The following is a 25066-nucleotide window of genomic DNA, read 5'->3' on the forward strand; positions in this document are numbered from 1 at the left end:
TAGTTAATATAGTGCTAGTTGTTACAACAAATAAACCCATATATGTACCGTGACTCAAACATGAGGGAAGATTATTTTCCACTTGTATAAAGCCCAAAGCGGGCATATTTATGTGAAACCTGGTGATTTGGCAACCCAGCCTCTTCCTGTCTGTGGTTCCACTTTATTTAACAGACACTTGCTAAGGTCACTGTACCGGTCAGCATCGAGCTGGTGGAAGCAGAAAGATCACCGAGGACTTCATATGGGAGCTTTTGATAGGCCAGGCCTGGGAGTGGAATGTGTCACTTCTACTCCTATTTCATTAAGTACAGTTCAGCCTTATGGTCACACCCACCTACCTTGGAGGCTAGGAAATGTAGCCCAGCTCTGTGGTTGGCAAGAAGAGGAAATGGGTTTCCTGAGGAGCTAGCTGCCCTCTGTCATTTGAAATTTTGTTAAGACCATTAAAGGTCACTTTAAAAGTAACACCATCACTCATATGCTGTGCGGATCATGAATGTGTTTTTACCTCTGAGGGCAACTTCCTTGACGCACCCTGAAGGGCTTCTGATGGCCTAGGGTGGGCGTTTCAGTGGCAGTGTCGCACATCGTTTTGAAAAGTGCTGTATCATAGGCAACTTGGAAGGTAAGGAGGTGCTGTGCTTAGAAGAACGGTTAGACAACTCAAAAATTGAGGACAGGCGTATGGACACTACCTGGGAAGACTGTGAGCTAAATTGCTTCATGGAAGGTGGACATAGAATGAAAAGTACTATTTCTGACTCATAGTGTGTATGATTTCATGTGTGAGTCATAAAGTTTATTCAGGCAGATTGACCAAAACTTGTAGGGAGTAGGGATTTTCTCATTGGGAAAAGAAGAGGGCTGTCTTATCTGGGGGATGCCCTATATCCTAGCACACATGGGAATTAGAAGCTGATCAAAGAAATAAAGAATTAATGCTGGAGGAGGGAAGCCTCCCTCTTACAACGTGGGAGAAATTGGTCAGATGTGCTGGAAACATACTTCTGCATCTGGGAGGAAAAGAGAGGTAAAAGCTGGGGAATGGGGTTAGTGCCAATCCTGCAGTCTGAGGTAATGAAAAGAGACCCAGGGGATTGGGCAGGGGGAAGGCAGGTGACCTGTCCCTGGGATAAGCCCCTGGCAGTGCCAGTCTCTTGGTGGTGGGCACCCCCGTGTGCTCTTTTTTTCTACGTGATGTGGGCAGGTTTCCCAACCTCTCTGCATCTCTGTGTGTAAGAGTCTGTGAGATGATGTGTTCACAGAGCTGTGCACATAGTAGGGGCTTCATGAAAGTTTCCTCTCCTGTCTTCTGTGCAGCTACTCACCAGCCCCATTGTTGGGGATCGTTGTCTCCATAATTGGCTATGAGTAACTGGGGAGATGTTCTTCCCTATAAAATGCAACTTCATGACAAAAAGAAGCTCAGCCCCCTTCATCCCTAAAGATTCATTGGTGCAGTTTCTTATACTAGAGGTTAGATAAAACTGAGAAAGAGAACTTCCATTGTCATTGACTTTTAATTCTAGAAGTTCTTGTTCTCCTACCTTAGCTTTGGATGTTGGGCAGTGGGGCAGCAGGCTGGTCTTGTGAAGAAAAGTTCTGTGGTACCTAAGAGTTATTGACTTGTTCTTCAGCATCGCATTTCATGAGATCCTCCTAGCAGCTCTCTGAAGTTCAGGGTGGGGAAGGCGGCTTGTCACTGGTCTTATAGATGAGGAAACGGAGTCACAGATCAGGTACATGACCTACCCATTGCAGGCAGGCCCAGGACTAGACAACAGGCCTGTTCCACAGTAGTGTTAAATGGGCATAGGTTTCTTCTGGGAAATAGCTAATGTCCCCTGGCCCTTAAATCCCTTCACAAGGAGTTAGCATCAGCTGTAGCAAAGGAAATGGAGTCAGATTATAGGAAGAAGTTCAGTAGCTGAGTGACTAAAGCCCAGGTTCGGAACCGTGTTTCCCATCACTTAACATGGTTTCTGAGCTTTGAAGAACTTTTTTTGTTTGATAGGTGCTTGCTTGGCAGGAAGAGGGGGACAGTGATGACCTTTTTAAAAAAATTTTTTGAGATTTTCTTTGCAAACTCTTTGTACTGAAGGAAGAAAGCAAAAGGAGCAAAGAGTTGGAGATAAAAGCACAGGAACCTTTCTTAAAGTGGAAGTTGTCTTCTCATATCTTCCCCATCCCTCATTCCCTTTTCCTGCTTTAGAAGTATTTCTACATCCTGTGCCTATAGATACATATATTTTTATTTACTTACTATATTTTGGAAAATGGCTCATATAATTTTTCCCCAGAAGTCAAAATGTGGGAATCAGGGACCACCCACCTCTTGTACCCAGTTCGGACTCTTTCTGGGTCACTGTTTTTCATGTAATTCATGCCAAAAAGTTACACTGAAGGGTATGGATGGACCAAAGCTGTATGGGTTTCTTACAACAGGCCTGGGTAGAGAGGCTTGGTATAAGAAACCCACCTTGATTACAAGAGCCAGAATGGAAAACTGAAAAAGGAAAGAATGTCTGCCCAGTGTCACAGAATTACTTTTGTGGGTGCCAAAACATATCTCAAAGTAGCCCTTTAGTCACCTAATAAAAGATGGACAATATTTATTCCACGTGTACTGCTGGAATCCATGTATTTTAATATGACACCTTTGATATATTTGGAGGGAGAGTAGGAAAGATGTTCTCTGTTTTATTTCTATTGAACCTTTTAAAAAGTTTCTGAACTGCTTAAATGAACCTACTTGTAGACTAAGTTTGTAAGGAAGCTGATTTAGCTACATTGAGCTCTTCCTTTCCCTTACTTCCTCCTCAGGTTCTAGAATACAAGTTCAGTACTTTCCTGCCTTCCCTCTATTGCCCTGGGAAAGATAGTAAGTAAATAGTGTCTGTTGCCAAAGGGATAAGAATAAACATAGGCTGGATCACCAAATGGTGCTGCATTTTATTTGTATGGTGTCAGAGACACTGGCTGCTTAGATGGCATCGCTGAGGGAGATCCCCAGCATGAAGCAGAGAAGACAACTTGGAGTTTGTCGGGATACCCAGGGTCATTGCAGGTCAGAGAGACTGACTAACAATTACCAGACTCAGACAGATAAATAACAAGAGGGTCTTCTGACCAATAAGGACTTTCCCCACCTTAACAAAATCTTCATGGGAAGTCCACATGTTATAGGAGGCTTGATTGGTGTATTAGTCTGTTCTCACCTTTCTATAAGGAAATACCTGAGACTGGATCATTTATTAAGGAAAGAGGTTTAATTGACTCGTAGTTCTGCAGGGCTTGGGGGGGTGCCTCAGGAAACTTACAATCATGGTGGAAGGCAAAGGAGAAGCAGGCACCTTCTTCACAGGGTGACAGGACAGAGTGAGTGCCAGCAGGGGAAATGCTAGACACTTATAAAATGATCAGATCTCATGAGATTCACTCATTATCAGGAGAACAGCATGGGGGAAACCGCCCCCATGATCCAGTCACCTCCCACCAGGTCCTGCTCTTGGCACGTGGGGATTATGGAGATTATAATTCAAGACAAGGTTTTGAGTGGGGACACAGCCAGGCCATATCAGTTGGTAAGTACCATGTGAAAGCAAGTTAATGGCCCATGTCAGAGAGCTAAAACCATTTGTTTTAGTTCTGTGTGGCCTGTAGCGAATCTCCTAGTCAGTCAGCACAAGAGATTTAGTGGTTCAGCAAAGTTCCACATACCAGGGCCCTTCATTTCCAGATATTGGGAGTGTCTAAAGGACAAATTTTGTAATGTCAGATAATGTAAGAGAATAGCCTCTGGTGACAGGTGATTGAAATAGATAATTTCTGAGTCCTTTCATTATTTCCTATCTGTTTCTTAATTTGTGAAATAAAAGTCAAGGGTTATCTAAGGAAGAACACTAAGTTATGACTAGTACTTTCATTTGTTGAATAAATACATGTCTGGTGTTCATTATGTCATTTAACTTTATTTTATTTTATTTTTTTTTTGAGATAGGGTCTCAGTCTATCACCCAGGTTGGAGCACAGTGGTATGATCTCAGCTCACTGCAACCTCTGTCTCCCGGGTTCAAGTGATTCTCCCACCTCAGCCTCCTGAGTAGCTGGTACTACAGATGTCAGCCGCCACACCCGGCTAGTTTTTGTATTTTTAGTAGAGACTGGGTTTTGCCATGTTGGCCAGGCTGGCCTCGAACTCCTGACCTCAAGTGATCCACCTGCCTTGGCCTCTTAAAGTTGGGATTACAGGTGTGAGTCACTGCACCCAGCATTAACTTTAAATGTGGATACTTTTAATTCTTTGGTTATGGTTTGTTAGGTGCTGCCACTGTGGGTCACTGTCTTATCCTTCCCAGTAGGGAGAGAGAGGTATGGCTGCTCTTCTGATTTTCACCTCCTCTTACTAATTTACCCTGTGGTGGGACACACATAAACTGATAGTGTTGTTTCATGTTAAATAAAAGCAAATAGCCAACTTCCTCGTTTGACTGAAACTCAACGTGTCACTTTCTACCTCTTTTCTTAGTCCTTAAGGGCCTCTGTTATCTGTTAGTCTGCAGGCTCTTAAGGTCGGACTCTGTCTTCCCTTCATCTTTGAAGTTTCTACTGTTGTGCTTCCCTCTTGACGTAGGCCCTGAATCACTGTTTCATTGACTAGGAGAGCATATGAACTGTTTGTGCAACCTCTCAAGCTCTGTTAGAAATGGAAGATGATCATACATCTTGTGGCACCCCTTTTTCCCAGATCCCAAGCTTCTGGGCACCCTTTCTTTCTTCACCTCCACAGATGAATGTCGAGGGCATTTCTAACGCCAGGGCAACAGCTACGAGCACTTACGAGACCATGGGTTTGACTCCTGAATGAAGGATGTCCTTATCCATGGTCTCTCTTTCCTGGCAGGCATCTTATTGCTATTTTGGAAATTTTTCTCAGCCATAGAAGTTTGAACCAGTCATGTCTAGGAGTGTTTGTTTTCTCAGGAAAAGCAGCCCTGTTAAAGCCATTGTTTTAAAAAGTCACTTGGAGCGTTAAAAACCTTCGAACATCCATTCATCGTGCTAAAATTTAGGAGTGGTTGGGGCTTCAGGCAAGCAATATTGACTTAAATGTGTGGAGCACTTTAAGACAGCATTTGATTGTACATTTAAAATAGGGAATGCAAATCAAAATTCCTCCTGGGTGCTTTAAATCATACATTATATGTGCAGTATTTTCAATTAGCTGCAGAAAAAATTATGTTCGGCGTGGCTCTATTTTTACAGCTGGGAATTGCTCAGAGAACACAATTGACTATTTCATGCATGTGAGATTTATTTAAATGACTCGTGGGGCATTTGCAGTTTAGCCAATAATTGAAAATATTGTTGCAGTGTGGCAGGTAAAACTAGGAAATCATTTTGCATTCCTGAAGAGGTGTTCCAAGCTCAGCAGCATATTATATTAATTGAAGAGAGGCAAACAGGGAGTGAGATCAGTGTTGAGTCTTAGTCTTTCACGTTTCATTCCTGGGTTTTGCCCCACCATGGAAATATATGGGATGGTGCTTTCCAGAAGGATCCAAAACACGAAGGTGTTATCTTGTTTCTATTCTGTTTTTCTATGCCAAACACAAATGAATGGTCAGACCAGATATGAAAAGACTCATCCATCCCCCAACTCTCTTCTGACTCCTACACCTTTCCCTCCATTCTTCATACCATTTCACTTCAGATGTCACCTAGAATACTGATGCAGAAGGCTAAGCTGAGACTCTCAGGATAGACAATTCAACCTTTCCATGGTGGTTCATAAATATCACTAGGGATTTGGAATGCATGCTCCCACTAAAATGATGTTGTAAATGGTAGTTAGGTGATACCATATTAAAATGGATCATTACTTGTGTGATTCAGACAAAGTATGGGTTAACTAGGCATTTTGAAGGCAGAATTAAAATGCTAACCACCAGTTACTAACCTTCCTCTGTAATAGTGGTTCCCAACCAGGGATGGTCCTTCCTGTCTCCCTCAAGGACATTTGTCAGTGTCTCCAGACATTTGGTTGGCACATCTGGGTGGGGTGCTATTAGCATGTCTTGGGTAAAGGCCAGGAATACTGCTAAACATTCTGCAATACACAGGACAGCCCCCTACAATGAATAATTATCTAGACCCACATGTAAAGAGTGACAAGGTCGTGAAACTTTGCTCTAGAAATAAGTATGCATTCTTTTTTTTTTTTTTTTTAAAGACTTCCCCAAATATTTTAGACCGTACCTGCTTATAAGATGGTGGCTACTGTAATTGACCTTAATACCTGATGGCAATCAACAGATCATCGAAAGCTTTCCTTTTCCTCAATACCTCCATTATATATCGAGCACTTCAGTGTCCATGTGCCATGCTGGAGGCTGGGGTGCCATAGTGAACAGGACGGACAAGGTCCCCAGTGGGCTCACAGGCACAGAGACAAGGGAAGATGACAGTGATCCAGTCAGAGGGAACATAGGCATGAAGGCCTGAGGCTGGGAAGAACCAGGCATGTTCTGTGATCTGCAAGGACGACAGAGCACTGTAGTCCCCACCTTATTGGTGGCCTAAGTTACCTGCAGTCTGAAAATTGGTACATGCAGTACAGTAAGATGTTTTCAGAGAGAGATCACATTCCAATAACGTTTATTACAGCATATTATCCATGTGTATAATATATATATAACAATATGTTTTTATTATTATACTATTTTATTGTTGTTCGTCTCTTATTATGCCTAATTTATAAATTCAGCTTTATCATAGGTACTTATGAACAGGAAAAAACATAGTGTATATAGGGTTCCACATATTCCATGGTTTTAGGCATCCACTGAGGGTCTTAGAACGTATCTCCTGCGGTTGAGGGGGGCCTGCTGTCTGTGGAAAAGGAAGCCAAATCCAGACCAGGCAGGCCGACTCAGAGGCTATGGAGAGAGGGTGCTGAATTTTCTTCAAGAGCGTAGAGAAGTCATCGGAGGGATTGACTCAGGTTTTGGAGTCACTGGGGCAGTGCAGGCAGAGAGTTGGGTCTAGGAGACCAGTGTCCTCCTCCAGAGATGTTGGTGGCTTGGGCTGGGGATAGAGGAACTGGAGAGGGGTGGATCATTCAAACGATAGAGAGCTTTTTGCTTGTTGATGGTTCTGTGGGATAAGGGAAAGGATGAAGGACAGTTTCCAGACTTTGGCTTAGGTTCTTGGATGGATGGTTGGTGGTGTCACTTAGGAAGATGTGGAGCCTGGGAGAACAGCAGGGTTGAAGTGAGGAGTACTTTTTCCTCTCATCGTAGTTTTCTATGATAAAGGGACCTCTATATATCTTTCTATCCTTTTTTGGAGAAGCACTGTGTTTTAGAGTCTGCTTGCAAAAATGGAAGATTTTCCTCCTGGATTACCTCACCTTCCAGTTACCATTGTAATAGGCTTTCCAACGGAGCTCAGATCTATTTCTAAATGATCTCTTTGAGCAATGATCAAGCATTTTCTATATGAGGTATTTCATTCATCTAAACAAAACTGTGATGAGAGTTGGCCTAAACTCTAGACTTCTATCATGGAGTCTGTTGACCACTGAGGCAGGGCTGGTCTGGCTTTGACACACTAAAACTTCTTTAAAAATTATGTTAATGTAATCCCACCCTATTTCAGTTTCAGACTGGTAGGAAAACACTTCCTTATTCATGAGGTTGGCAGCCTTGGAAAGAACACAAGGAAAATCGCCAGAGCCTGACGCCCATTTCCTCAGTCGCCAGTGACCATCAATCATTTCTTGAGCCCATCACCAGGGTTGTCGATGGAGTGACAGGGCTGAGCTGCTTCCCCCGGGGAGGGCAAGGCCTCTCAAGTCACCTTCCCTGAGGACCTGTGACCAGATGTGAAAGCCTGATAAAGTCATATACTAGAGATCCTTGACTGCCTCTAATAGCAAAGAAATAAAGGAAATTGAAAAAAGACCAAAAGTCTTAAAGACAGCTTTAAACATTCGTTTTGATTTTTAGAAATTATAATATTTGAACATTTTGCATTTGAGGAAATGTTAAGCTAGACTGTAGCATAGACCTTCAGAGGCTGAAGAGAGGACCCCAGGCCTTCATGATGATGGTGGTAAATGGGGTAACAGCAGAGGCCAGCTTTGAGTGGGGCCTCAAGAATGTCCTAAGAACCTGAGATGTAGTACTTTTCAAAATCGTCATAACAACTCTTAAAGTAAGAACTACTATTACACCAATTTTCAGATGGAGGAGCTGAGGCACATTGAAGGCAAGCACTTGTCAAAAGTCATACAGTTAATTGGCAGTGGAGGTGACATCTGAACTTGGGTAGTTTGTCTTAGGAACCTGCAGGGACCATGTATAGTGTCCTAAATCCTTTTGTTAATTTTTTATAGAATAAGAATTAATACTGTTACAAGTCAAATAATTATGAAAATGTACAGTTATGCAAGCACACTAAAACTGTAGCTATTCTTTTTAAAAGGACCAAAAATATTACATTTTTGCATAATTGTACATTTGCAGTACAGGGAAAAGTAAGAAATAAAAAGATCTGTCTTAAGGTACATTGGCATTTGTTTGCTGACTAAAATTTTACAGTAGGGCTTTTTTTTGTTGTCATTTTGAAATAGTTATATATATTCACATGCAGTTGTAAAAAAATATAGTAATTCAGAGAGCTCCCATATACCCTTTACCTGGTTTCCTGCAAAGGCATTGTCTTGCATAACTGTAGTACAGTACCACAACCAGGAAACTGACATCACACAATCCACCCACCCTATTCAGATTTCCAGGTTTACATGTACTCACTGGGGTGTATGTATTTACTTCTATGCAGTTTTATCACATGTGTGGACTTGTATGGGCACCACCACAGGCAAGATACAGAACAGTTCCACCACAGGGACCCCTCATGCCTCCCTTTTACCGCCACACCCACCCCTTCCCTCTCTTGTTCTCTAACTTCTGGTGACTACTGATCTGTTCTCCATCTCTGCACCTTTGTTATTTCAACAGTGGTATATACATGGAATTACACAGTATGCATCTGTTTGAAGCTTTTCCATTCAGCATAATTCTTTGAAATCCAGCCAAGTTGTTCAGTGTATCAGTAGTTTATTTCTCTTTATTACTGAGCAGTAGTCTGTGGTATGAATGTACCGCAATTTGTTTAACCATTCACCCACTGAAGAACATCTGGGCTGTTTCCACTTTGGGGCTATTGGAAAATAAAGTTGCTGCGAACATTGGTATACAGGTTTTTATGTGGAATGATTTTCATTTCTCTCTAATAAATGTCCAGGGTTGCTGGATTATATAGTTAAGTGCATGTTTAGTTTTGTAAGAAATGGCCAAACTTACATTAAAAATAAATAAATAAATAATAAACAGAAACTACCAAACCAATTTTTTTTTTTTTTTTTTGAGATGGAGTTTCACTCTTGTCACCCAGGCTGGAGTGCAATAGCGCAACCTTGGCTCACTGCAACCTCCATCTCCTGGGTTCAAGCGATTCTCCTGAGTAGCTGGGATTATAGACACCTGCCACCGCACCTGGCTAATTTTTATATTTTTAGTAGAGACAGAATTTCACCATGTTGGTGAGGCTGGTCTTGAACTCCTGACCTCGGGCTCAGGTGATCCACCTGTCTTGGCCTCCCAAAGTGCTGGGATTACAGGCGCGAGCCACCTGACCTACCACCTGACCTACCAAACTGTTTTCTAGAGTGGCTGTGCCATTTTATATTCCCACCAGCAATGTGTGAGTGATCCAGTTTCTCTGTATCCTCACCAGCAGCTGGTGTTGTCACTAGTGTTAGCCATTCTTCTGGACATGTAGTGACATATCATTGTGGTTTTAATTTGCGTTTCCCCAATGGCTAATGATGTTGAACATCTTTTCATGGACGTATTTGCCATCTATACATCCTCTTTAATGGACTATCTGTCCATGTCTTTTATTTCCTAAGATGATTTTTTTATAGTTGGGGTTTAAGAGTTTTCCATGTAATCTAGATACTAGTCCCTTGACAGATATGTGATTGGAGAGTATTTTCTCTTAGTCTCTTCGTCATCTTTGCAGGGTCTTTTGCAGAGTAAAACTTTTCATTTTGATGAGGTTCAATTGATCAGTTTTATAGTTTATCAGCTTTTCCTTTTATGAAGCTCAGGCTTTTAATGTCAACTCTAAGAAAAATTAGAGTTTTGATTCCTGCCTGTTGTCATGCACAGTGCTGGATGTTGAGAAAGAGAGCCATGGGACAAGATAGACACTGGAGTGTGAATGATTTTTCCAACTTCTGTCCGGTTGGGTTCTGTGGTATGTCTTGATGAGCTGCGTATTTGTTGGGGTCATGGACACAGGGTCGCCCTTGTCTTGCAAAGGCTGTAAGGTGATGATGGTATGAAAAGAAAAATATTTCCAGAATAATCCATGGCACCTCCCAACACAAGGTTTGTTTGCACTTGAGAGCCTCTATCTGAAACACTCTTCCCTGCCTCCATCTCTCCACGCCTTTGTCCAGTCACATCCAGCCCATCCTCCAGTGTCCGCTCACGTGGCCCTTCCTGGGAGCGCTTCCCTGGCCACTGCCTCTCACCCTGGCCCACGTGTGCCTCTGCTTCCATTCTTACACACTCTCCTCAAGTTTAGAGCATTTGTAAAGTAAATATGTGAAAATGAAAGTAAATATCAATTAAGTAATCAGATGATTTGATTAAGGTCTGTTTCCCTCTATACCAGGCTTCCCCAACCTTGGCACTACTGACATTTCGCTGGGTAACTTTTTGTTGCAGGCGGCTGCCCTGTGCATTGTGGGTGCTGCTTGGTCCCTGGCCTTCTCCCCTCCAAATGCCATGGCACCACCCTCCCTGGCCCCCACCTACCAAATACCATAGCACCACCCTCCCTGGCCCCCACTCAGTGGTGAAAACCAAAAAAAGTCTTCAGATATTGACAAATGCTCCCTGAGGGACAGAGTCACCCAGGTGGAGAACTATGCCTTGAGACTCTGAGAGGTGGGAGGGCAGGTGCCAAGTGCCTTTTCATGCCTGTTCTCTCCCTAGCATCCCAGCACTGGGCCTGGCACCGTGGTGCTTCATTAATATTTGTAGGATAAATGAAGGGATAAACCAACTTAATAGGGTACACTTGTTTACACGGCAACCTTGGAAATACTACCCTGACTTCAAAGGAACACAGTGGGTTTTTTTGGGCACTTGGGCCCCAGGAATCTTGAGTCTTCTGTATGCTGTTGGGTGTGGGTTTCCTTGCCCTTCTGCCTGGCTCACTGAAATAGGAACGCAGGAGCTGCTGAGTTCCTGCCTGATAAAACCCGACATCCTCCATGAACACTGCCAAAGCGGGGTTCTCACAGCCCAGAAAAGGCGTCTCTGTTTATCCACAAGGCATGGACTCCCCTTGTGAGAAAAAGAGGGCCGCCCAGCGGACAGGACAGGCCCTCCTTCAGGTGGCCTTTCTGGGGTGATTTGCACAGGGTGGTTTGGAGACCTAATGCAGCGTTCACTTGCTGATTCTCCTTTCCCTCTAGCTGGGCCTTACTCCCTTTTCACAAGGGACAGGAGGGAAGTAGGGGTTTGGGCTCCGTTTTGCCTAGCTAAGCAGGTAACTGGGTAGAACTGGTTTAGAAAGCTCCCAGGGAGTAAGAACAGTGGTTGTAAGAATAATTTAGGTTATATGTGAATGTTTCAGGTTTTTCTCTCAGTGCCTGGCTGTTCTGTTTCCTGAACCTGAGTGATAGAGCTGGCTTTGGCTTAATAAGAAAAAGGCAGCCTGTAAGGAGTGACCAGGCGGTGGGTGGGGAGGACTGATAATGCCATCCACGGTTCCCTACTGCTGCTTTGTAGGTTTCAGGAGGTGCACTGCGTCAGGAGGCTGGGGCTCCTGTATTCCTGCAGTGGAACAGCTGCCCAGTTACTCAACCTGGGGTTCACACCTTCCCCAGTGCTTCTTGCAGGAGGCTCAGTGTGCTATGTGCATGTCCACCTCTAGCTGCCAAACTTCTCAACAGGCTGTAGATGAACCTGGGTTGACAAATTGGATAAGGTGGACTGGCAGGACAAAGCTTCAGTTACCGGTACCACATCCTTTCCCTTTTAAGATGCACAAAAGTAACTGCCTTCATTCCTTCCTCTCCCAAACAGAGAAGGCTTGACTTGAAAATTCCTGGGAGTGGCCACGTCAGGTGACTCACCCCTGTAATCCTAGTACTTTGGGAAGCCAAGGTGGGTGGATCACTTGAGGTCAGGAGTTCAAGACCAGCCTGGCCAATATGGTGAAACCCCATCTCTACTAAAAATACAAAAATTAGCCATGTGTGGTGGTGCACACCTGTAGTCCCAGCTACTTGGGAGGCTGAGGCAGTAGAATCACTAGAACCAAGGAGGCGGAGGTTGAAGTGAGCCAAGATCACACCACTGCACTCCAGCCTGGGCAACAGATCAAGACACTGTCTCAAAAAAAAAGAAGAAGAAGAAGAAGAAGAAGAAGAAGGAGGAGGAGGAGGAGGGGGAGGAGGAGGAGGAGGAGGAGGAGGAGGAGGAGGAGGAGGGGGGGGGGGGGGGGGGGAGGAGGAGGAGGAGGAGAGGAGGAGGAGGAGGAAAAGAAGAAGAAAATTCCATGGAGAACCACTGTGTAAATTGGTACCAATGCAGTCATTGATTTAATGAGAAACAGTCTAGGACTTCAGACGGAGACTTTGGTTTTAAACTAAGGAAAATCAGAGGTATCAGTGTGTGGCACCTGCGGGGAGAGTGGGAATGTGTGTTCTCTTGTGCCCTGGAGCAGGCTTTCTTTATCTTGGCACTACTGACTAACTCTTTAGTGTGGGGGCTGTCTTGGGTACTGGAGAAAGTTTAGCAGCATCCCTGACCTCCATCCACTAGATGCCAGTAGCACCTCCTTCCCAGGTGTGCAACCAAAAACGTCTCCAGACATTGCCACATCTACTCTGGGGGCAGAGGGGCAACGTCACCCACCACCACCAGTTGAGAACCACTAGAGTAACAAACATTATGTTCAATTCTAGTGCCTTGTAAAACTAGTCACTTGTTTACTTTGAGTTCTTGATGATTTAAGCAAAGGACAGAGAGGTAGAAGGAAGACAGTGTTTCTTCACCTTTTTTTCAGTTGACCCTTTAAACTGTCACAGGATGCAGTGTGGCATACAGAGCACTGGCTTTTAGGCATCAGGTCTTTTTACCATGTACCATTTATACAGTCTTGCCGGAGTCTTTAATTTTTCTGGGCCCTGGTTTTTATTATCTATAAAATATAAATACTAATGCCTACTTCTTAAGTTGAGGGTTAAACTGGATATTGAAAAGGAAGCTCCAGGTACAGTGTCTGTCATATAGTAGGTGTCTTATTCTGTTTTAGTCTGTAACAGAATACCACAGACCAGGGAGTCTATAAAAAACCAGTTTATTTCTCACTGTTCTGGAGGCTGGGAAGTCTAAGATCAAGGCAGCAGCAGGTTCAGTGTTTGGTGAGAGCCTGCTTTCTGGTTCACAGACGTTACTGTGTCCTCACACAGTACTGGTTCCCACTGTGTCCTCACACGGTGGACGGGACTAGCTAGCCTTCTGAGACCTCTGTTATAAGAGCACTAATTCCATTCATGAGGCTTCACCCTCATGATCTAATTACCTCCAAAACACCCAGCTTCTAATACCATGGGTTAGGATTTCAACAAATGAATTTTGGAAGGACACAGTTATTCATACCACAGCAGCAGGCATTCAATAAATGATGGCTATTATTCTTAGAGGGCTTAAGAAGGTATTCCACAAATTTTAAGCAAACTGGAATTTTTTAAAAGTTAGCAATAACAGTTGCTGCTGATACCTAAAATAGTAATGAAACAGTTACTTTCCATGGAATTACAATTTATTTCATAAACCTATATTGAGTTACTACTATAGACTAGGTACTATGCTAAACACAGAGAATAAAAAAATTAAGTCATAATCCCTACCATTAAATATCTAATATGTAGATTTGGCCACATAAATAGGTCAAATCATGTTCACCAGAATAGCACCATGATTTACTGAAACAACTCAACATGAAATGGTCTGTGGGTTGTAACATTCATCTTAGTGTATATAAAAAGATTCCACTCTATTATTTTTCAACTATTTCTCCTTTTCCAATAAATACTATTTTTATTAAAGTTTTATGATCCTTTGATTTAGCCACTGTTGTGCTCCATAACCTCCTCTCCTCCCGTTTAGAACACATTTCAGCTATTCCAGAATATAAGTTCCTGCTAAAAGGAAAAGGGATCCTTGTTGTATGTGGCAATTTCATTACAGAAATTTTGAAGGATACATAACAGTATACAGAATAATAAATAATATTCATATTCCCACCACCAGAAATAACTATATAGATATTTTAATATCTGTCCTGTTAGTCTTTTTTGTGCCTGTGTATAATTTTTACGTAGTTAATTATACCGTAGATTTTTTCCAATTAAGATACATCCAGAATATATTACCATGTCTTTAAGTTTTCTTCAGAGATAGGTTCTTCACAGCCAAAGAATATTGTGTTGGATGGATGTCATTAAGTGTCCATTATTGTTGGACATTTTAGGTTATGTTCTTCCAGAAGCAATCCCTGAGCCAAGGGATTCATTAAGGAAATGCTCCCAGGTGAAACAGTAAGGGAAGGGGAAAAGTGGGAATTAGACAGGGAAGAAACCAAGCAAGCAATATCAGGCAGAGTCCCACATTCAGAGCTCACGGGGAGCTCTGGAGAGTCAGTGAACAACCAGACCAGTAGTCAATGGCTGTTAGTCCTCAAGAAGGGAATGGTGTTTGTGAACTCTCGACCACTTAAGGCCAACGAAGAAAGTGGCCTTTGGCTGGGCGTGGTGGCTCAAGCCTGTAATCCCAGCACTTTGGGAGGCCGAGACGGGCGGATCACAAGGTCAGGAGATCGAGACCATCCTGGCTAACACGGTGAAACCCCGTCTCTACTAAAAATACAAAAAAACTAGCCGGGCGAGGTGGCGGGCGCCTGTAGTCCCAGCTACTCGGGAGGCTGAGGCAGGAGAATGGCGTAAACCCGGGAGGCGGAGCTTGCAGTGAGCTGAGATCCAGCCACTGCACTCTAGCCCGGGCAACAGAGCAAGACTCCGTCTCAAAAAAAAAAAAAAAAAAGAAAAGAAAATGTGGCAGATGTTTGGAAAATGGACATTATTTCAGTATTGCTTATACAGGTTTGAGAGACAGAGACCATATGTGAGGCTTAACCCCGATTACTTGTACATTAACAATTACTGTCAACTTACAGAGACAGCCTTAATCTCCAAGGGTCACCTCCTGAAGAGTCTCTAGAATGCCTCTTGCCAAACACCCTTAAGAGTGTTGGCAAAGTACTGTTGAGAAACATTTGGTCCGAATGCTGGACAGCACGATTCCACTTAAGGCCATTCAGAAGTCTCAGTTTGGCAGCCCCAAACCTTTCCTGTACATTTTTATTTATTCATTTGTTTATTTTTGAGACAGAGTCTCACTCTGTCACCTGGGCCAGAGTGCAGTGGCACCATCTCAGCTCACTGCAGCCTCTGCCTCCCGGGTTCAAGAGATTCACATGCCTCAGCCTCCCAAATAGCTGGCATTACAGGCATGTGCTGCCACACCCGACTGATTTTTGTATTTCTAGTAGAGACAGGGTTATGCCATGTTAGCCAGGCTGGTTTCAAACTCCTGGCCTCAAGCACGCTGCTCACCTCGGCCTTCCAAAGTGCTGGGATTACAGACGTGAGCCACTGTGCCCGGCCTGTACATTTATTTCTCCGGGAAGCTGTGACAGGAAAAGCTGTTGAGGGATGTCATGATTTGGACACAACATGCCTGCTGTTTTTCTCTACCTGCTCTAGCCCATGTGGATTAATAAGCGGTCTTAGGTTCCAAGAACCAGGATCCTAGCAACACGAGGCTAGAAGGATAGCAAGACTTTCCCAGGGCTTGAGAAGGTGTCAGCTTTCACTGAGGGGCAGGGAGGGGAGAGGCTGAGATAAATGCGGGGACTCTCCTTGCTGGGCTGTGTGTCAGTTGTTTATCGTTGGCATCTGCACTGTTAGGATTCCATTTTTAGGCTGGGCTTGATTCAGGAGACTCTCTGCTGTCACACGAGGGCAATCCACTTTGATTCTGCCAGCCCAGCTTTTAATGCTCAGCAGACTCCTTTTTCTCGTCATGATCCAGCGAGCCTCCCTCCATCTAGATGGCCATGGGAGGCAAACCGATTCAGTGTCAGCAGCTGGTCTTTCATAATTTGATTTTCCAGTGATGTGTGAGCCGTCAGTGTAAAACAGTGTCAGCAGTCTGGCTTTCATAATTTGAATTTCAGTATTTGGATATAGTCCAGAGAGTGGTGCAAATGGACTTTGGATTTTCCTTATCACTGTTGCTCAGCATTTCCACAGTTAATTTAGAGTTTATTAGATAAGGGTGCTCAGTGCTACTGTTTCTCACTAAAAGGAACCAGAGCTCCCTAGAGAAGTGGCTGATTCCATCTGGAACAGAAGATACATAAAATGAGCCTAAACCTCTAGTCAAACTGGAAAGCAAGGAGGCTAACAAGACTTTAGGGTTGTATCAGAAGGTTTAAGAACCAGTGTGAAGAGGTTCATTTTGAGCATCAATAAGAATAATATTTGCAGTGGATCAAGACCCTTAAAGTCTATTGAAAAACATGAGTTTATGTGATACAGAAAACAAAACAAAACCCTCTGGTCAATCAACCTATTTTGAATTATTTTGAAAACTGTTAGATATGGGAAATGAATAAAGAATTTATCCTGCCCTTGTAACACAAAATAAACCTCAGGGCAACCAAGTACTTGACTATGGAAAACTTCTTTTTATATAAATATTCTAATTAATAAGTAAGGAAGGAAAGTTAGAATTGTAACAGCATCCACGTTTGGTAACTTTTAATAAAACAGTGCACTTAGGCGGTCATCATGAGCAGCTGCTAACACCGTAAAAAGAGACAGTCAGCTACTGTCTACTGATTTCACCACCCTCGACAGCACCTCTACAAAATATGCTTGCAAAAAGAGAAAATTGACTTGAATCTGATCAGTCCCTACGGTTGGGGTCAGCAGGCTTTTCACGTAGAGGGCCACATGATAACTGTTTTTGGCTTTGCAGGCTATACCGTCTCTGTTGCAGCCAGGCACCTCTGCTCGGCTCCCTATCATAGCACAAATGCACCCATAGACAAAACAAAAAGTGTGGCCAGATCTGGCCCATGGGCCGTAGCTTGCAGACTCCTGCTCTAGCTCTAACAGTTTACAGGAGGGATAGAAGACAGAGGAACTTGTTGAACAGCATCACATTAATGCAGTTAGTAAAATCTACCCTGGGGAAACTCTACAGGGCAAATAACCTGGTTTCTTCAACACAAAAATTCCAAGGGAAAAAAAAAATGAAGCAAGTAGGAGATGAAAAACAAAACAAAACAAAGGCAGGAGATGTAACCAGTTGCAATGTATGGAGCTCACTTAGATCCTAATTCAAATATACTATAAGAAAAAGAAGACAATTAGAAAAAACATGAACCTGGACTAGATATTTAACATGTTAAGGAGTTATTTTGTGGTGTGATAATGATGTTATGGATATATATATTTGAAATCCTTAGGCTTAGACTATATTTTGAAATTATTTTGAATTATATGATGTCTACAGTTAACTTCAAAATCATCTTTGATTTGAGTAGAAATAAACCAAGGCATGAGTTGATAATTCCTTTTTCTGTATGTTGAATATGGGCGGAGTATTAAATATTTGCATGTATTTGATAACTCCCATGATATAATGTTTTTAAAAATACACATTTTATAAAACATGATCACTTTAAACCTTTTATAGACAGTGAGAGGGGATGGAGAACTTTTCCTTCATTAGATGCTTCTTTGTCCTCCCAAAATAGGTGTGCACCCTCCAGCTATGAATGGACCCAGAAGAGTCTTTCCAGTGGTTTTTCCTACCAAACTGTCTGCCTACAACTTATTTATTTTGCTACATAGAGCAGACTAGTGTTATATTATTTATCATTTGTTCATGTACTATATGTAAACTATTTTAGTTCATAAAAAGGAGAATTTGTTAGGTCGAAAATGAGCTTCATGTTTTGTGACTGTCTGTCCTGGTCTCCACTGTTCAGTTGTTCAGCACCGGTTCCAGGCTAAGGGGTCTGGTCACAGGTGCTCAAGCAGCCTGGAGAGGTGATGGCAGTGGCGGCTATGGTGGGGTGTGAAGCAGCAGGGAGCAGCGGGAGCGAGGCACGCTGGGAAGTGGGTGCCCAGCCCATAAGGGGTAGCGGCTGTGCAGAACATTTGCGGTAGGGGGTGAGGGCCCAGTAGTACCAGAACTTTCATTCCTTTTCATTTTTCCTGAGAATAACCCTAATCTAGACTTGTGACTTTTTTGACTTTTAGTTGCTAAAATTATTTTTAGAACACTCTGTATTGCACAGCAAACACTTTTGGATTAGTCCCACAGGTCAACCTCTGATTTTGTGTCTACCAATGAATGGTAAGGCCCTAAGCTGACCCTGTGGGCACCAGGATTCTAAAGTCCCTGCTTTCCGTGAGTTTCCAGTCTACTTGGGAGGAAAGAAAACACACTTGGAAAACAACCAAAATGAGGCATGCAAATGGGAAATGCTATAGGAATTCAAAGAAGGGAATAAAGAACCCCATCTTTAACAATCAGGAAAAGTATCACACACACCGTGGAAGGAGTTGGGTAGAAGTGTGACGGTTGCTAAGTGGGGGCTAAGGGAGAGAAGCAGAGGTGCAGGCTTGGGTAAGCAAGCTCTATCAGCAGAAACTATGACTCTTGAAAAAGAGAAGATTTGGTAGATTTTTGGAGACTAGTGCCCCTCCCCACCAGTGGATAATTTTTCTGAACAATGAATTGAAAACAGGTAGTGAACTGTTGAAAAGCATAGCACTGAAATTCAGCAGAGAGTTTGAGGATTTGAGCTGCATATTTGAGCATCACCTGTGTAGAAGAGAGGGTGGACGCCATTGGGTCTATAGAGAGTGGGTTCCTCTAATGTCTGCAATTGGCATGTGGTCTGTTTATAAATGTTAGGGATATATTTTGAGTCTGGCATTTGCAAAACTACCATCCTATTATTTACTACATTAAATCATGGTTAAAGCTCAAAGCAGTGCCCAACTGTGTCATAAACATTCCCCATACTGGAAAGGAGAAAGGTTTGAAGTAAGAGAAACTAGAAGAACATAGGGAAGGAGATACCTGACATTTGGAAGGATATGCCTGTGGCGATGGCTCTATTGATGGGCTTATGATCGTCCCTCCCATGATGGCCTAGAGACTTACTTTTACTGTTGTGAAAACAATATTCAAGCAAACGATAATCTTCCATTTTGTTGCTATGCAGTACATTTGGGCAGCACTCATTTCTCTCTGAAAGTTTAAAAGTGTAATTTCTCTTAAAAAGGAAAATAAACAGGAGGTTTCTATGTACTTTCCATTATGGCATCTGCTTGTTCCAGAGATCAAGCATTTCAAAGCTTGAGAACTCCAACTTACTTCATGTAAGTGACTGTATTTACACATGGGTGTGTTTCATTGTTAGGAATTATGCAGGCCTAAAGTAATTTATAGATCAACACCCCATCTCCTGGCTACTGAACTTTGGAGAAAAATGAAAGCTTATTCTTAGACACGTATATAAGCCAGGTGAGTTTAGACGAGTGAGCATTTGGTCAAGGAGAAGTTGTACTCAGCACATCAATCAAAAATAGCTCTGATTCCAAGTTCTGCATAGCTCTAACACTGTCCCAGTGCACTTTTATGAAATTGTACATAGACAGCTCTCAAAAACTTCCCAAGTCCGAGAAACCCAGAAAAACACCCATAACAGCTTTCTTCCATGTCATAGTAAAACTGTTCTTTTAGCAAAAATTTATAACCAAGCAGAAGTCTTCTAAATAAGTTAGCTATTTATTTGGGAGACTGTCCTTGTGACTTTAAGACATTGGAGCTGTTAGATTTCTCATTGTCACTGATCCTTTCACCCTGTTTTTACAATGTTCTCTCTCTCTCTAGACAGATAGATAGACAGATAGATAGATAGATAGATAGATAGATAGATAGATATGGGTATATATATAGAAAATATATATCTGTAGTATTTGAGAGATATATATATAGTAAATGTATATCTATATATATAGAACAGATATATATATGTGTGTATATATATCTGTAGTATTTGAGTCTATCAACTTTAAGCTACCAGAGGCAAAACCAGTTTAATGTTCATGTCTTGTGAATCCAAATTCTGATATTTATTCAAGTATTCACTAATCTAGGAGGATTTCTTTGGGGAGGCTTCAGGAATACAGATTAAAGCGGGCTGAATGTAGACACCAGAATAGACTATAATGCAAGAGTCAACAATTGAGATGGATGAAGTTGGTCACTGGATTTGGCCATTTGTAACAAAGATTATATACAATGTTTTATACTTGTGATGACTTTGTGCTATATTAAATTTTAAAGAGGATATTTATTGCCCAAAAGAAAGAAAAAGCAAGAGGGAAGAAGGAAGGGGAGAACACAATTTCTAGTTTTTAGATGAAATGAATAAAGCTTCCACGGTCATGATTTGGATGCTCTCCAAAGTCCAATAGGCTCCAGGAAACTCAAGGGATTGTCGTGGCATTAGAGCCAGTCCTAGGTGCCAAAGTCAAAATAGGCCACGCCGGCCAGTTGAGCCCAAGCGGGAGCAGCGTATGTAGGTCACTTACATGTTTTGAATTTAGACAGGCTGAGTTTTTACAATTGTTGTACAATTAAGCTCTGGAGAAACACGCCACATTCTAAATCTTTAGAAAAGCGCTTGTTTCACAACACATAAGAAACTTGCAACGTCAAGTGGAATGATGGCCTCAGTGGTTCACGGTGGGGCCCTCTGTGCCGGGGAGCCGGGCAGGGAGTTCTATGTGAACCCACAGTCCTTCCTCAATGTAGTCATGGCTCTTCCCTCAGAGAGTGTCTTGAGCTGACCGTGAGGATCAGAATTAAACACAAGCATTTTCTTAGCCACACTCCATAAACACTATTTTGATGCAGTGAGAAATTAATTAATAAAAATAGAAAGTATTTACGAGCCATCGGATCAATCTCACAAGAGTTTATTGAACATCTCCTACTCCCGAGGGTGGGATGCACAGAAAGTGCATAGAAAGGAAGGCAAGGAGACACCAAATAGGGAACCAGTTCTGCCTAACACTGTGGTTGTGCCCGTGCCTTCCCCCAGAGCACACAGAGACACGATTTCCCCCTCCCTCCAGGTCACCTGTCTCTTAGAAGGCTCCCCTCTGTTTTATTCTCTGCAGTCACCCCCAACCTCCCACACGTAACAACAGAGAGGGACACATTGACTCCACGGGAGACTTGTGCTCAGCAGGAGCTCGGGCCTCTCAGGGAAGAACTGAATTAGCAACATCACGAATGCTGCTTTTGTTTTACCAGCTGCCACTGCTAAGTTCTTACTTAATGAAAGTATTTGCTTTTCCATAAATACATGTAAATTTCCCACCTCTTGCTTGTCATAGCCAGAGAAAGCTTTGTGAGTGGTAATTAAGGAGGGAAGCTTCTTTAAAACAAATGACTGTAGTTGAGAACATCCATGTAAGCAACACCATCCTCAAAATTGATGAACTTACCAATTGTCCTACCCTATTGTAACTTGAAAGCAGTCGCTTAAGTTTATTTTAATTAATCATTCTTTAATTTTAAAAGCAGTGTGCTTATGGTAAAAGAATCAAGCACATGTGGTTATAAGATAATCATAGCAAGCCGAGGGATTCACTCCCGTGTTTGAAATCTTCCAGGGGTTTCTTGTGACCCTTGGAATGAAATCCCAGTGCCTTTCCAGGCTCTACAGGACCTTCCCAGATCTGAACTCTCCTTCAGCTTCACCCACCTGTCTCCCTTCTGTACTCCACGACCTTGACTTCACATCCACACTGGTCTCTAATACACCAAGTTTATTCCCATTTCAGGGCCTCAGCCCTGCTCTCCCTCTGCCCAGCGTACTGTTTACCCATCAGAGTGTGGCTGGCTCCTTCCCCCATTCAGGTCTCATCACCCACGTTCCTGCCATAGAGGTGGCTTCCTGACCACCCTATCTAATGACCACCTCCCGACCCCTCCAGCCCTTCATCCACTCACATCCCTGTATTTTATATTGTGCTTTTTATCCTTTTCTGAAAATGCTTTATTGCTTGCTGGCTTATTTTCTGTCTCCCTTCTAGATTGTAAGCTTGGTGAGGGTGGGAGTCTTGTCCATTTAGTTACGTCATATGCCTAGCACTTAGAAAAGGGCCCAACACACAGTGGGCCCTCAGTAAATATTGGTTTAATTGGATGAAGGGCACTTACGAGAATTAAATGATTAGACCAAGCATGGTGGCTCACTCCTTTAATCCCAGCACTGTGGGAGGCCGGATCACTTGAGGCAAGATATTCGAGACTAGCCTGGCAAACATGGTGAAACCTCGTCTCTACTAAAAAAAAAAAAAAAAAAATTGCCAGGCGAGTTGGCGCACACTTGTAATCCCAGATACTCAGGAAGCTGAGACGTGAGAATCACTTGAACCCTGGAGGCGGAGGTTGCAGTGAGCCAAGATTGCACCACTGCACTCCAGCCCGGGCAACAGAGTGAGACTGTCTCAAAAAAAATAAAAATAAAATAACCAAGAATTAAATACTGATTAGTATAGGACCAAGAGATGGAAGTTTGCTTCCTTTCCCTCTCCACCTCCCCAGGGTGTGTTTTGAAAACTGATTTAATTACACTGTTCTGTCTTAAATGTATTCACATGGCATTCAGTTATGCTGAGTACAGTCAAGCATACCTAGGTGAGTACAAAATGGTCTCCTAGGCCAAGTACAGTGGCTCATGCCTGTAATCCCAGCACTTTGAGAGGCTGAGGCAGGCAGATCACTTGAGGTCAGGAGTTTGAGACCAGCCTGGCCAGCATGGTGAAATCTCATCTGTACTAATTAATTGAGATGGATGAAGTTGGTCACTGGATTTGGCCATTTGTAACAAAGATTATATACAATGTTTTATACTTGTGATGACTTTGTGCTATATTAAATTTTAAAGGGGATATTTATTGCCCAAAAGAAAGAAAAATTAGCCAGTCATGGTGGTTCACGCCTGTAATTCCAGCTACTCAGGGGGCTGAGGCACGAGAATTGCTTGAACCCGGGAGGCGGAGGTTGCAGTGAGCCGAGATGGCACCGCTGCACTCCAGCCTGGGCAAAAGAACGAGTCTCCATCTGGAAAAAAAAGAAAAAAAGAAAAAAAACAGAAACAAAAAAGTAGTAAAGTACCCATTTAAATATAATTTAAATTTTTTTTAACTTACTTTTTCAGGTCGTCCTTGGTGGAAGGAACCATGAACTGGCATCTCACCCTCTTCCTCTTGGCCTCTGTGACGCTGCCCTCCATCTGCTCCCATTTCAACCCTCTGTCTCTCGAGGAACTAGGCTCCAACACGGGGATCCAGGTTTTCAATCAGATTGTCAAGTCGAGGCCTCATGACAACATTGTGATCTCTCCCCATGGGATTGCATCAGTCCTGGGGATGCTTCAGCTGGGGGCAGACGGCAGGACCAAGAAGCAGCTTGCCATGGTGATGAGATACAGCGTAAATGGTGCGTGTGCACGATTGCTCACTGGCGGGGCCTTTGCCTGAGTCTTGTGACCAGATGGTTTATGGCTTGGTTTTTGCTGACAGCCCCAAGAAGCAGAGCAGCCAGAAGAGGTTTTGCTGGTGCCACTTAGGGCTTGGGGTCAGTCTTTTCTAAAGAACTAATAGCGTGGTGCTGGCAGTTAGGAGAACTAGACTCTGGTCCCTTTTCTGTACTTTTGGAGCTTGGGGTCTGTCACTAGGTCTCCCTTCCCAACGCTCCAGTCCTCATCCCTGCAGGGGACACTTCCTGGCTCACCACCTTCATGGTGCCCAGGGCTGAGTTGCACTGTGGTTGTAGGTGTGCTGGTAAAGCATGTGAGAGGAGCTGGGAAGGGGTGGCTGTGGGGGGCCCAGGGGTCTTGTGGTGGTGGAGCCATCCTGGGTCCTGATTGTGGCGGTGGCCACACAAATCTACACAGACCCCCCTCCCCAAGCCTACAACAGGAGTATATGGAAAATGAGTGAAGTCTGAATGCACCCCGTGGACTGACCTGATGGAAATTTCCTGATGCAACGCCAGTACCATTGGGAAGACTGGGTGAAAGGCACGTGGGACTTCCCTGCATATTGTTTTGCCATTTCCTATAAATCTATAATTATTTCAAAATATAAAGCTAAGCAAAGACTTGGAACCAACCCACATGCCCGTCAATGATAGATGGGATAAAGAAAATATGGCACATATACATGGTGGAATACTATGCAGCCATAAAAAAGAGTGAGTTCATGTCCTTTGCAGGGACATGGATGAAGCTGGAAACCATCATTCTCAGCAAAGTAACACAAGAACAGAAAACCAAACACCGCGTGTTATCATTCATAAGTGGGAGTTGACCAATGAGAACGCATGAACACAGGGAGGGGAACATCACGCACCGGGGCCTGTCGAGGGATGGGGGGCAAGGGGAGGGAAAGCATTAGAACAAATACCTAATGCATGCGGGGCTTAAAACCTAGATGACAGGTTGATGGGTGCAGCAGAGCACCATGGCACATGTATATCTATGTAACAAACCCGCACATTCTGCACATGTATGCCAGAGCTTAAAGAAAAAATATAGATAGATAGATAGATAGATAGATAGATATGTAGCGAGAGAGAGAGCTAAAAAATTGTTTTAAAGTAAGACCCAATGAAAAAGGTTTAGTTTGATTTAACGAAAAACCTTTCTTAAATGACCCGTTTAACTGCACGAGCTTCATCCTCTGGCACTGTTTTGCTTCAGCTCAGGGGTCTTGCCCAGAGGCGTGTCCTGCCTGCTGTCT

General features: G+C 43.2%; 1 protein-coding gene across 3 annotated transcripts in view; it reads left to right on the forward strand.

Annotated features, from left to right (window-relative positions):
• Positions 1-25066, forward strand: part of SERPINE2 (serpin family E member 2) — a 64680-nt gene that overhangs the window by 14226 nt on the left and 25388 nt on the right. For all 3 annotated transcript variants that reach the window (XM_033230054.1, XM_033230055.1, XM_033230053.1), the window contains one exon: positions 23482-23762. In XM_033230054.1, the coding sequence (XP_033085945.1) occupies positions 23504-23762 (259 nt within the window). In that variant the 5' untranslated portion in view covers positions 23482-23503. The remainder of the gene's footprint in view (positions 1-23481; positions 23763-25066) is intronic.

Source organism: Trachypithecus francoisi, unplaced genomic scaffold, assembly GCF_009764315.1.
Source record: "Trachypithecus francoisi isolate TF-2019V2 unplaced genomic scaffold, Tfra_2.0 Lachesis_group13, whole genome shotgun sequence".
In the NCBI taxonomy this organism is placed as follows: Eukaryota; Metazoa; Chordata; class Mammalia; order Primates; family Cercopithecidae; genus Trachypithecus; species Trachypithecus francoisi.